Source organism: Ranitomeya imitator, chromosome 10 (assembly GCF_032444005.1).
Source record: "Ranitomeya imitator isolate aRanImi1 chromosome 10, aRanImi1.pri, whole genome shotgun sequence".
NCBI classification, from domain to species: Eukaryota; Metazoa; Chordata; class Amphibia; order Anura; family Dendrobatidae; genus Ranitomeya; species Ranitomeya imitator.
Genome location: NC_091291.1, coordinates 109,837,537 through 109,849,313, shown reverse-complemented (window position 1 = coordinate 109,849,313; position 11,777 = coordinate 109,837,537). Strand labels below are relative to the sequence as shown.

At 41.9% G+C, this 11,777-nt stretch overlaps 1 protein-coding gene across 2 annotated transcripts in view; it reads right to left on the bottom strand.

Annotated features, from left to right (window-relative positions):
* Positions 1 to 6,130: 6,130 nt before the first annotated feature.
* PRDM2 (PR/SET domain 2) overlaps positions 6,131 to 11,777 on the bottom strand; it is a 132,362-nt gene continuing 126,715 nt past the window's right edge. For both annotated transcript variants that reach the window (XM_069742436.1, XM_069742435.1), the window contains exon 9: positions 6,131 to 7,780. Coding sequence is in view for 1 of the 2 variants with exons in the window: in XM_069742435.1 (XP_069598536.1) it covers positions 7,768 to 7,780 (13 nt within the window). In the remaining variant the exon portion in view is untranslated. The remainder of the gene's footprint in view (positions 7,781 to 11,777) is intronic.

Below are 11,777 nucleotides of genomic sequence, written 5' to 3'. Positions count from 1 at the left end.
TTCTGAGCCCTGCCGTGTGGTTAAACAGTAGCTTCCCATGACATATAGGGCATCACCAAATTTGGGATAAATGGTGCAACAAATGGTGGGGTCCATTTTCACCTAATATCAAATTAAAATTTGCAGTGAACGTAACATTTTAGTGGTAAAAATGTAAGTTTCCATGTTATAAAATTCTGCGCGGCACCTGTAGATTCAAAATACTCACTACACTCCTAGATGAAATCATTGTGCTGTGTAGTTTCCAAAATTGAGTAAGTTTTCTTTTGCCATACTGGCACCTCAGGGGCTCTACTAATGGCACCCACAATTTAATCAAACAAATTTTGCGTTCCAGTAGCCAAATATTGCTCCTTGCTTTCCTTCAGATCCTCATCGTGCGCTCAAACAGTACTACTGCATACAATCCCATATTGGGTTTTGCCACTTTTGTTAAAAAGTACATAAGAAATTGTGCGGTCCATTTTCTCCCATTATTTCTCGTCAGAATCTACTATATAATTGTCTAAGGGTCACTTCCGTCTGTCTGTCCTTCTGTCATGGATATTCATTCGCTGATTGGTCTCACCAGCTGCCTGTCATGGCTGCCGCAACCAATCAGCGACGGGCACAGTCTGGAAGAAAATGGCCGCTCCTTACTCCCCGCAGTCAGTGCCTGTCGCCCGCATACTCCCCTCCGGTCACCGCTAACACAGGGTTAATGCCGGCGGTAACGGACAGCGTTATACCGCGGGTAACGCACTCCGTTACCGCTGCTATTAACCCTGTGTGTCCCCAACTTTTTACTATTGATGCTGCCTATGCGGCATCAATAGTAAAAAATGTAATGTTAAAAATAATTTAAAAAAAGCAAAAAAAAAACCTGCTATACTCACCCTCTGTAGTCCGCTGAGCCACTCGCGCCGGCCGCCATCTTCCGTTGCAGGTTCTGGTGGCAAAGATGGTATGGCAGAAGGACCTGCCATGATGTCACGGTCATGTGATTGCGACGTCATCAAAGGTCCTGTGCTCATACCAACCCTGGGACCGGAAGCTGCCGCGGACTACAAGAGGCCCCTAGGAAAGGTGAGTATATGTTTATTTTTTATTTTTTAACCTGTGACAAACGTGGCTGGGCAATATACTACGTGGCTCTGTGCTGTATACCATGTCACTGGGCAATATACTACGTGGCTGGGCAATATACTACGTCGCTGGGCAATATACTACGTGGCTGAGCAATATACTACGTGGCTGAGCAATATACTACGTGGCTGGGCAATATACGTGGCTGGGCAATATACTACATGGCTGGGCAATATACTACGTGGCTGGGCAATATACTACGTGGCTGGGCAATATACTACGTGGCTGGGCAATATACTACGTGACTGGGCAATATACTACGTGGCTGGGCAATATACTACGTGGCTGGGCAATATACTACGTCGCTAGGCAATATACTCCGTCGCTGGGCAATATACTACGTGACTGGGCAATATACTACGTGGCTGGGCAATATACGTGACTGGGCAATATACTACGTGGCTGGGCAATATACTACGTGGCTGGGCAATATACTACGTGGCTGGGCAATATACTACGTGACTGGGCAATATACTACGTGGCTGGGCAATATACTACGTGACTGGGCAATATGCTACGTGGTTGGCCAATATACTACGTGGCTGGGCAATATACTACGTGGCTGGGCAATATACTACGTGGCTGGGCAATATACTACGTGGCTGGGCAATATACTACGTGGCTGGGCAATATACTACGTGGCTGGGCAATATACTACGTGGCTGGGCAATATACTACGTGGCTGGGCAATATACTACGTGGCTGGGCAATATACTACGTGGCTGAGCAATATACTACGTGGCTGGGCAATATACTACGTCACTGGGCAATATACTCCGTCGCTGGGCAATATACTACGTGACTGGGCAATATACTACGTGGCAATATACTACGTGGCTGGGCAATATACTATGTGACTGGGCAATATACTACGTGGCTGGGCAATATACTACGTGGCTGGGCAATATACTACGTGGCTGGGCAATATACTACGTGACTGGGCAATATGCTACGTGGTTGGCCAATATACTACGTGGCTGGGCAATATACTACGTGGCTGAGCAATATACTACGTGGCTGGGCAATATACTACGTGGCTGGGCAATATACTACGTGGCTGGGCAATATACTACGTGGCTGGGCAATATACTACGTGGCTGAGCAATATACTACGTGGCTGGGCAATATACTACGTCACTGGGCAATATACTCCGTCGCTGGGCAATATACTACGTGACTGGGCAATATACTACGTGGCAATATACTACGTGGCTGGGCAATATACTATGTGACTGGGCAATATACTACGTGGCTGGGCAATATACTACGTGGCTGGGCAATATACTACGTGGCTGGGCAATATACTACGTGGTTGGCCAATATACTACGTGGCTGGGCAATATACTACGTGGCTGAGCAATATACTACGTGGCTGGGCAATATACTACGTCGCTGGGCAATATACTACGTGGCTGAGCAATATACTACGTGGCTGAGCAATATACTACGTGGCTGGGCAATATACTACGTGGCTGGGCAATATACTACGTGGCTGGGCAATATACTACGTGGCTGAGCAATATACTACGTGGCTGGGCAATATACTACGTCGCTGGGCAATATACTACGTCACTAGGCAATATACTACTTCGCTGGGCAATATACTACGTGACTGGGCAATATACTACGTGGCTGGGCAATATACTACGTGACTGGGCAATATACTACGTGGCTGGGCAATATACTACGTGGCTGGGCAATATACTACGTGGCTGGGCAATATACTACGTGGCTGGGCATTATACTACGTGGCTGGGCAATATACTACGTGACTGGGCAATATACTAAGTGGCTGGGCAATATACTACGTGACTGGGCAATATACTACATGGCTGGGCAATATACTACGTGGCTGGGCAATATACTACGTGGCTGGGCAATATACTACGTGGCTGAGCAATATACTACGTGGCTGGGCAATATACTACGTGGCTGGGTAATATACTACGTGACTGGGCAATATACTACGTGACTGGGCAATATACTACGTGGCTAGGCAATATACTACGTGGACATGCATATTCTAGAATACCCGATGCGTTAGAATCGGGCCACCATCTAGTTAAATATGAGGCTAAAGTAATATTTTACCAAACATTTTTATTTTTTTTATTTTTATAGCCCAATCGTATAACAGTTTGGATGCATTTGGGGGTTTAAAATGCCCACCACACTCGTAGATGAATTTCCTAAGGGGTTTCCCTTTTGTGGCACCTCTGGAGCTCTGAAAATTCAACATAGCATCTACAATCTATTCCTGCCAAATTTGTGCTCCAAAAATTACATTCCCCTCTGAACCCTTATGTTTTCGACCACACGTAGGGTATCAACACATTCGGGAGAAATTGCATAACGGATTATTGGGTCCATTTTCTCCTATAAGTGAGAAAATTACAAATCTAGGGCTAAATCCTCATTTTGTTTGGGTTCATAATTCAACACATTACATGTTAACAACTCATATTTCAGTTCATTTTGGTTTAGCTCTAGATTTTTTGGACTTTTTTTTTTTTTTTTAAGCTCGGCATTACTTTTTTATACCTTACCATTGGTGGGTGTCCACATTTAGGCCCCGATCCACTTGTCCCTTATTCCCATTGAGGTCATTCTTGACATATGGTAAGGTTATAATACAAGAGGATAGAACCGCTCCGACTGGGTACACCTTGGCGCCGGCGAGTATCTGTTCCACTTTCCTGTCTTTCAAAGTGGAGAGTTATGGCTGCATGTATGGGTAACGGCTGAATAATACAGCAAGTCCATGAGGTACGTGCTCACACGTCATTTTTAATGACCTTATACTGCAGGTTTAACTGAGTTTTTTTCTTTTTTTTTTTTAAATAATTATAAATATACTAAAGAAATGCAAGAAAATAATCAGCGGTAATCTACAGGGACACCTGAGTGCAAGTTATTTCCCTGCCATACCACCACAGGGCAGTGACAAGGGGCATCCCCCCTAATAACTCAGGATTCACCAATATGGCGTTTACGTTACGTCATTATAGCACAATATTTAATAAGGGTAAGTTCACACTATGCATTTTTTTCTGCAGCAAAACCTAATCTCTTGGCAGGAAAGACGCTGCAGAACAAAAATGCATGTTTTCCTTGTTTTTTTTTGCATTTTTTTTTGCTGCGGTTTTGGCATGCTAGATTTATCGCTTGTGCATGCTGATAAAGTTTAGTGTTGGAAAAAAAAATCCTATTCTATGGAATCAGGTTTTGGCCTACTTGTTTTTAATCTGTCTCCGCTCTTTCCTGGCTCCAGTAGAGTCAGAATTGGCAATCAAGTAAAAGGAGGGCAAAACAAGTAGATGGGAAAGGTCACTATACTGTTTATACACCCCAAGGGTGCGCCGAGTGCTTGGTTTGCCCAGTCGTTTTGTACTGATCCTATTTAAAGGGAATTTGGAAGCAAAGAATGACTGTTCAAACCAAGTACAGGCGTTTTGGTGTACCCTTGGTGTGGCCAAACAGTTCGGTGCACTTTCCCACCTACTCTTTTTCCCTGCGGCCAAGGGGACTCTCATATCTTTCGAGCACGGTTAGGACCCGAGCATGCTGAGATAACACCTTATCCCAGCACGTTCGCTCATCACTAGCTGTCACGCAGTTATGTTGTAAGAAAAACAGCCAATGTCCCAGTCGTTTGCGACTTGCTTCGGTCTATGGCATTGAAGTCTATCCTTTATAAGGAAGATAGCAGCAGTAAATGAGCTATTGCTTAAATTGAGATTTTGGGGTTAAATGTATTCTTTAGAAATATTTGGCAGTTTCTTCTTTCCTGTATCACAATCTGTATTAACAATAAACAAATGCGTTATAAATTGTGGGCAGAGATGGTATCAGTCGTTGTCCTCATCAGCCTCTGCTGATGAGGAGTCTGCTGAAAACTCTTCCTGAAAAGACCAGAAGTACAAAACTAAATAAATGCACCAATGGCGAGTGTGAAAATCGCAAGATTAAGGATTTAGCTTTTTAATAAATATTCCGATCCTGATCTGAAAGAGAGACATTTTTTCTTTATAAAAAACATTACCTTATTTAATCCATGAAGGAGAGCCCATCAAGCAGCCTGCATGTGTCAGCAGGTTATGTCATAGCCATGGCCACCGGCCAAATGATTGAAACAAAAGGTCATTTTCTGATTATAACTCCCCTTTAAAGAGAATCTGTCAGCAAGTTTTTGCTACCCCATCCGAGAGCACCATTTTGTAGAGTCAGAGACCCTGATTCCAATGATATATCCCTTACTTCACTGCTTGCTTCTGTTTTGATTAAAAATGGCTTTCTCTTCGGCAGATTTAGCAGTTCTCTGAATGCGGAGCTCTGTATAACCCCGCCCACACCACTGATTGGCTGCTTTCTGTGTACACTGTGCATAGGCAGAAAGCTGCTAATCAGTGGTGGGGGCATGATTGGATTACGTTGAAGCAGTTCACTAGTGACGATCTCTTTTTTTTTTTTATAAAACTGATTTTATATATATTAAAAAAAAACTACACTAAGCAGAACAGTAAGTGACATCACTGGAATCAGGGTATCTGCCTCTACATCATGCTGCTGGTATATAAAAAAAAAAAATTCAATTTTAAAAAGTTAAGATTTCCAAACATGTTTTCATAAAGTTTTTTTTTATTGATTACAAGTATATAAAAGGTATCATGATAGCCCCATCTATAAGGTTAAGTGCTTGAAACAGCATAAAAGTAGTTTTTTTTCCCCCCATTTTAAAACACATCTGACAATCACAGGATTTCATGCCAGAATAAAAAATAGCATAAACCACATCTTATGTTGCGTATACCTCTAAGTAAAATATATTTGTCGGAACGTTTAAACGCAGCGACAGCCTTAAACTGTCCTTCACAATTTTTTGCAAAACAGTAAATAATTTCAATAAAATATATTTAAAATCACTTATCAAAACAAAAAAATAATAATAAATGGAGATAACAGCAAACTCCAGCACATGAACATTTTTTTTTCTTTTTTTTTTTTTAAAGATTCACATCCCCAAAAATATAAGAGAACAAAACAAAAAAACAAAAACAAAACAAAACACATAATACAACTGACAAGTTCAAAAACAATTTAAATAAATTTTAAATATTTTATTTTTTTTTGCCTTTTTATATTTAAACTTACTAGAAATGCTTTATACAATTTCTGAACGTAAAGTCCCCCGTAAGAGAATGGTAACAAAAAAAAAAAAAAAAAAACAACAAAACAATAAAAAGACAAAACTGGGAATGATAGAAAAATGCGAGTGGCACAAATTCACCAAAAACAAGTGTGAACTACAGTCTAGGAGGTAGATTACTTTTTTTTTTATAACTGATGACAGAGGAGAATATTATAGTTGATACTAACCAGGTGAAATAACGTGAAGTATTTACTGCTCTGAATAGTAGTGAAATAGCAAAAAATAAAAAAAATAATACAAAAAAAAGAAGAAAAAGAAAAATTATAATAATAATACAAAAAAAGAGAAAAAAAAGAGAAAATAATAATACAAAAAAAAAGAAAAATAATAATACAAAAAAAGAAAAGAAAAATAATAATACAAAAAAAGAAAAGAAAAATACAAAAAAAAAGAAAAATACAAAAAAAGAAAAAAAAATACAAAAAAAAGAAAAATACAAAAAAAGGAAAAAAAAAGAGAAATAATAATACAAAAAAAAGAAAAAAAAAAAAGAGAAATAATAATAATACAAAAAAAAGAAAAATAATAATACCAAAAAAAGAAAAGAAAAATACAAAAAAAAGAAAAGAAAAATAATAATAATACAAAAAAAAGAAAAGAAAAATAATAATAATACAAAAAAAAAAAGTATATAAAAAAAAGTTAAGTTTCCTAAAGAGGCAAAACAATGACTTTAGGCTACCCAACAGTACTACGGAAACAGATGAGTGCAATATTTTTAATCTCTTACTTACAAGACCATACGTGTTTTCAAAGACCATCATAATAAAAATTGTGTTGTTTTTGTGGGATGGGGGAGATTTTTTAAAAAATTTTACACACCTTTAGACTAAAGTTCTGTGCGATTATAAAAATGTAAAATTGACGTTTTTAAAAAAAAACAAACAATTGAATGATAGTCAATAAATACCATTTCCTAGTGCTGGAAATCCTAAAAAGTTAAGAACTGTAATTGAATTTATATTTTAGGCTTCAATTGCAGGATTTATAGAGGAAAAAAAAAAGTTTCCAATTGGTTTGGTACTTTCTGGCAAAGTATTTGAGTGAAAACGCAGCAATGTTTGAAAAACCCTGAATTGCCAATTTTTTATTTTTTTTTATTATTTTACTTTTTTTTTATTTATTAAAAGTTGTTTTTTTTTTAGGGCAATAGATAAAGTCTATATTCCCTGTATAATATCTCCTTTGTTCCAAGAATAAATCGAACAGAACATCCAGTGTGCTCCTGGCAATCGAGCGGCGTCGTGTTGAATGTACGGAATCCTCGCGGAATGAACGGTAACGTATTAGCATGCCAAACGTGGAGGAAGCGCAGGAATCACAATGTTACGGTGGATTTGTAGGCGAGTGCGAGATCGGAGTTGCATTCTCTTGCTTGGACTCTGTAGTGCTCATTTTATCTTGATCGTGCAACCGTTATGTCAGGAGGCAAATTAAAACAAACCCCTGCAAACAGAGAAAAAAAATAAAGTTATGGTTACTTAATGATATTAAAGTTCATGACTAGTGATGAGCGCGCGTGCTGGGATAAGGTGTTATCTAAGCATGCTCAGGTGCTAACCGAGTGTCTACGGCATGCTCGTTTACTATGTTCCAGTCCCTGCGGCTGTTAGACAGCCACAACACATGCAGGGAATGCCTAACACACATGCAATACCAGCATTTCTTGCGGCTGTCGAACAGCTGTTGGGACTCGAAAATATTTTTCGGGCACGCCGAAGTCACTCGGTTAGCACTCGAGCATGCTTAGATAACACCTTATCCCAGCACTTTCGCTCATCATTATTAATGACCAATTAGCAGCTACTGTAAAATGGTAATCCAGAGAATTACATTAGCATGAGTGTTGGTGAATTTGTCACCAGAATTTAACACCTAATCTGAGAGCAGCATAATGTAGAGACAGAGACCCAGATTCCAGCGATGTCTCACTTACTGGGCGGCTTGATGTAGTTTTTATAAAAATCATTTTTTTATCAGCAGGAGATAATTAAGGAGGACTAGAAAATCAGCAGCCGGGTAGTCCAACTCCGCCCCCATCACTGAAGTGGTGTGGGCGGGGTTATACAGGGCTCCGCATTCAGAGAACTGCTAGATCTGCAGCACAGAAAACTGTAGCAAGTGACACATCGCAGGAATCAGGGTCTCTGTTCCTACACCATGCATGCTGCTCATGCTTTGGGTACCAAAAACCAAGCACTGCTCATATACAAGGGTGGTGGCCACGCCTGCACAGCGGCCCACCGGAGGACTCTCCTGTTCTCCTGTGGGCCAGTCCAGGCATGCGAACATGAATGACTGACATCTGAATGTAGCCTAGGAAGCAGAACTATGGCATCTGCTTCTTCTCTCACTTATTATTTTCTGAAATGGAAGGCTTATTCTTTTAACTGTATGCTTTAATCTACTTTCTTTTTCTTTTTAGCCTTTATTGTAAGATTTACGAAAAATAAAAAAATAGTTGTTTTTTTTCACTGCTGCATTAAAAGAGCTGTAACATTATTTTTCCTATGAGGGCTTTTTTTTTTGCAGGCCGAGATGTGTGTATCAGTGACCTCATTTGGGGGTAGATTTAACTTATTAACCAACTTCTATCACGTTCAAGACATCTGCCATGAAATCTTTTTTTCTGTGTTTTTTTTTTTATGTATGGGTTTTTTTAGGTTTTACTTGTTTTGTACAGAAAAACTTTTCTCTAATAACACCCCCAACAGCACACAGGAGGATGTCATCTCATCCTAATAGGGACAGGAAACACGAAAGAAGTCAAATTGGCCCTCACCCCTCCTTTCCCCAGTGTTCTTTCCTGTCCCTATAGGGATGAAGAGGTCCATCCTATGGTGCTCGGAGCCTGCGGCAGACACCAGGGACTACAGATAAGATGGACAGCAGGAGATCGGTCGGCTTACCTTCCCTTTCCATTTCCGTGTGCTGTTCCCCCAGTCTGCGCCTCCGGGTACAGTCTGGGGGAGTTCTTGGGTGGGAGGCCTCTCCGAGTTTTCCAGGCCCATCTCCTTCCCCTGCTCCTGCGTATGCTTCCAGCTTCCCTCATGGTGGCCGGATATGACTTTACTTGCCGGCTGGTCTGCATTGCCGTCACTTCCGGTTTTGCGGCCCACTGTGGAATGCAGCAGGAAATTTGAACACCGTAGCAGGTGGACACCATCTGGAGATCACTACAGCCGGAGTGAGCAGGGGAGGAGACCCTCTGACTGAAGGCAGGCGCTGGTCCAGTCACCTGGCATAAAAGAGCCCAGGATGGAAGGTCAAGCAAGGTAGGACAAACTGTGTTGTAGCATGGAGTCTAGACCTTCCCACTCTGCATCTGTGGAGCCCAGCGCTGTCGCGGTACCTGTAAGTATACAGGCATTGGATCCCCTCCAAGGTGCAGGTATAGATTTTAAAGACTTTTTTGCCATCTCCCCTCTCTTTCATGGGGACAAGGAACCCGCACCAAGGAGTAAATCCAAGGGCACCGGACGTAGGTGTGCAGTTTGTCAAAGAAGCCCCTATGTCAGGACTGTATTGAGAAAATTCTTAAGGAGGAACTGCCCTCCTTAAGGGATGAAATTAAAGGGATAGTCTGCCAGGAGATACAGTCTTCCTTGGCGTCCTTTTCGCAGGCATTACCTGCTCCCAGCGCCCCTCCAACTGCCATGAAGAGAAGGATCTATCAGGAGGAGGATTCCCAGGAGTCCATGCTGGAAGAAGTCCTGGAGGGAGGGTGAGCAGAGTTTGGGTCCTGAAGTACAGGATAGGAGGTACTTTTCCTCGGAAAACATGAAGGAGCTTCTCATGGCTTTAAGGAGAAACATGAAGGTGGAAGAGGAAAGACCTACACTTTCAGAGCAGGAGGAAATGTTCGGGGGTCTCTGATTAAAAAGGAAGCTTGTGTCCCAGATACACAAAAAACATCCGAAAGCTGGTTCTGGAGGAATGGGATTCTCCAGATAAAAAGGCTAACCACCCCCTCAGACTTAAAGGACAGATTTCCGGTTGATGAGGAGACTGTGAAATGCTGGTCCGAGGTACCTAAGGTAGACATTCAGGTCGCATGCATGGCCAAGACTACCTTGCCATTCGAGGATTCCTCCCAGTTGAAGGATCCCCTTGAGCGCAAGATGGAGAGCGTCCTGAAAGTCATGGGGTGGTGATGTGGCATCCAAAGTAAAGCTTAAGGGGGAAGTATGTGTTCGAGCTGGCCCTAGATGACTTGTTGGAGAAGGCTTCGGACAACAAAAAAATCCCTGCGTGAACCAAAAAGTTCCAGGAAGAAGTCCTTTCAGCCCCCTAAGGAGCAACCTTCCCAGTACAGGAGTAAAAGGGAAGACAGGAAGGTGGAGCTACCCCAAGGGAGGCCGAGGCAGGAATGTACTTTTCTCCCAGGACCAGCATCAAAGTAAACGATGATGCTCAAGGGAGAGTAGAAGGTCGCATCTCACATTACCTACCACAATGGCGAGAAATATGCACCAACCAGTGGGTCCTAGAATCCATCCAGGAAGGGGTGAAGATAGAGTTTACCTCCTACCCAATAATGCAATTCTCTGCACAGATGCTCCAGGGCACCCTGAAGTCAGGTCTGAGAAACTTACTTGCCTCAGGGGCAATTTCACTAGTCCCGGAGATGGAGCAGAACAGGAGTCACTTCTCCCATCTGTTATTATTAATAGAAAAGCCGAGCGGATCCTTCAGCATCTTAATACATTTGAAGCCACTGAACCAGTATATCAGGTACAGAAGGTTCAAGATGGAGTCCACAAAATCAGCAGTTCCCCTGATAGGGAAGTACTTTGCCATGGCGACAATTGACCTGCAGGATGTGTACCATCATGTCACGATTCATCCCAACCATCAGAAGTTCCTGAGCTTCACAGTTGCCCAAGGGGAGTGGATAACTCATTATCAATTCAACGTGCTCCCTTAGATATGATCCCTTTCAGAAAAAAATACATTGTTAGGGGTTCTCCTAGATTCTCAGGAGAAGACATCTTTTTTGCCCAAACAAATGCAGATCCAACTCAGAGCAAAGATAAATATCTTGAGGAGCAGGTGGTCAGTGTCTATGAGATTCGCAATGTTGGTCCTCTACTCTATGACATCCTGCATCCAGTCAGTAGCCTGGGCCCAGGCGCACACCAGGAACCTTAAGACTAATGTTCTGGCAGAGTGGGATGGATCCCACAGATCACTGAACAAGTAGATGTCGATACCTGTTCGGATAAGGATGTTATTGTCTTGGTGGAACAACCCAAGGAAACTGAACAGGGGAGTTCCTTGGATCCAGATCCCGCTGGTCATCAGAGAAGTGGATGCCAGAAAGAGCATGGGGCGCCATAATTTCCCAGACATCCTTCCAGGGTCACTGGTCAGCCAAAATCACCAGACAGTCCTTGAATTTTAGAGAATTGAAGACAGTGGAAGAGATCCTCAAGGCAGCAAC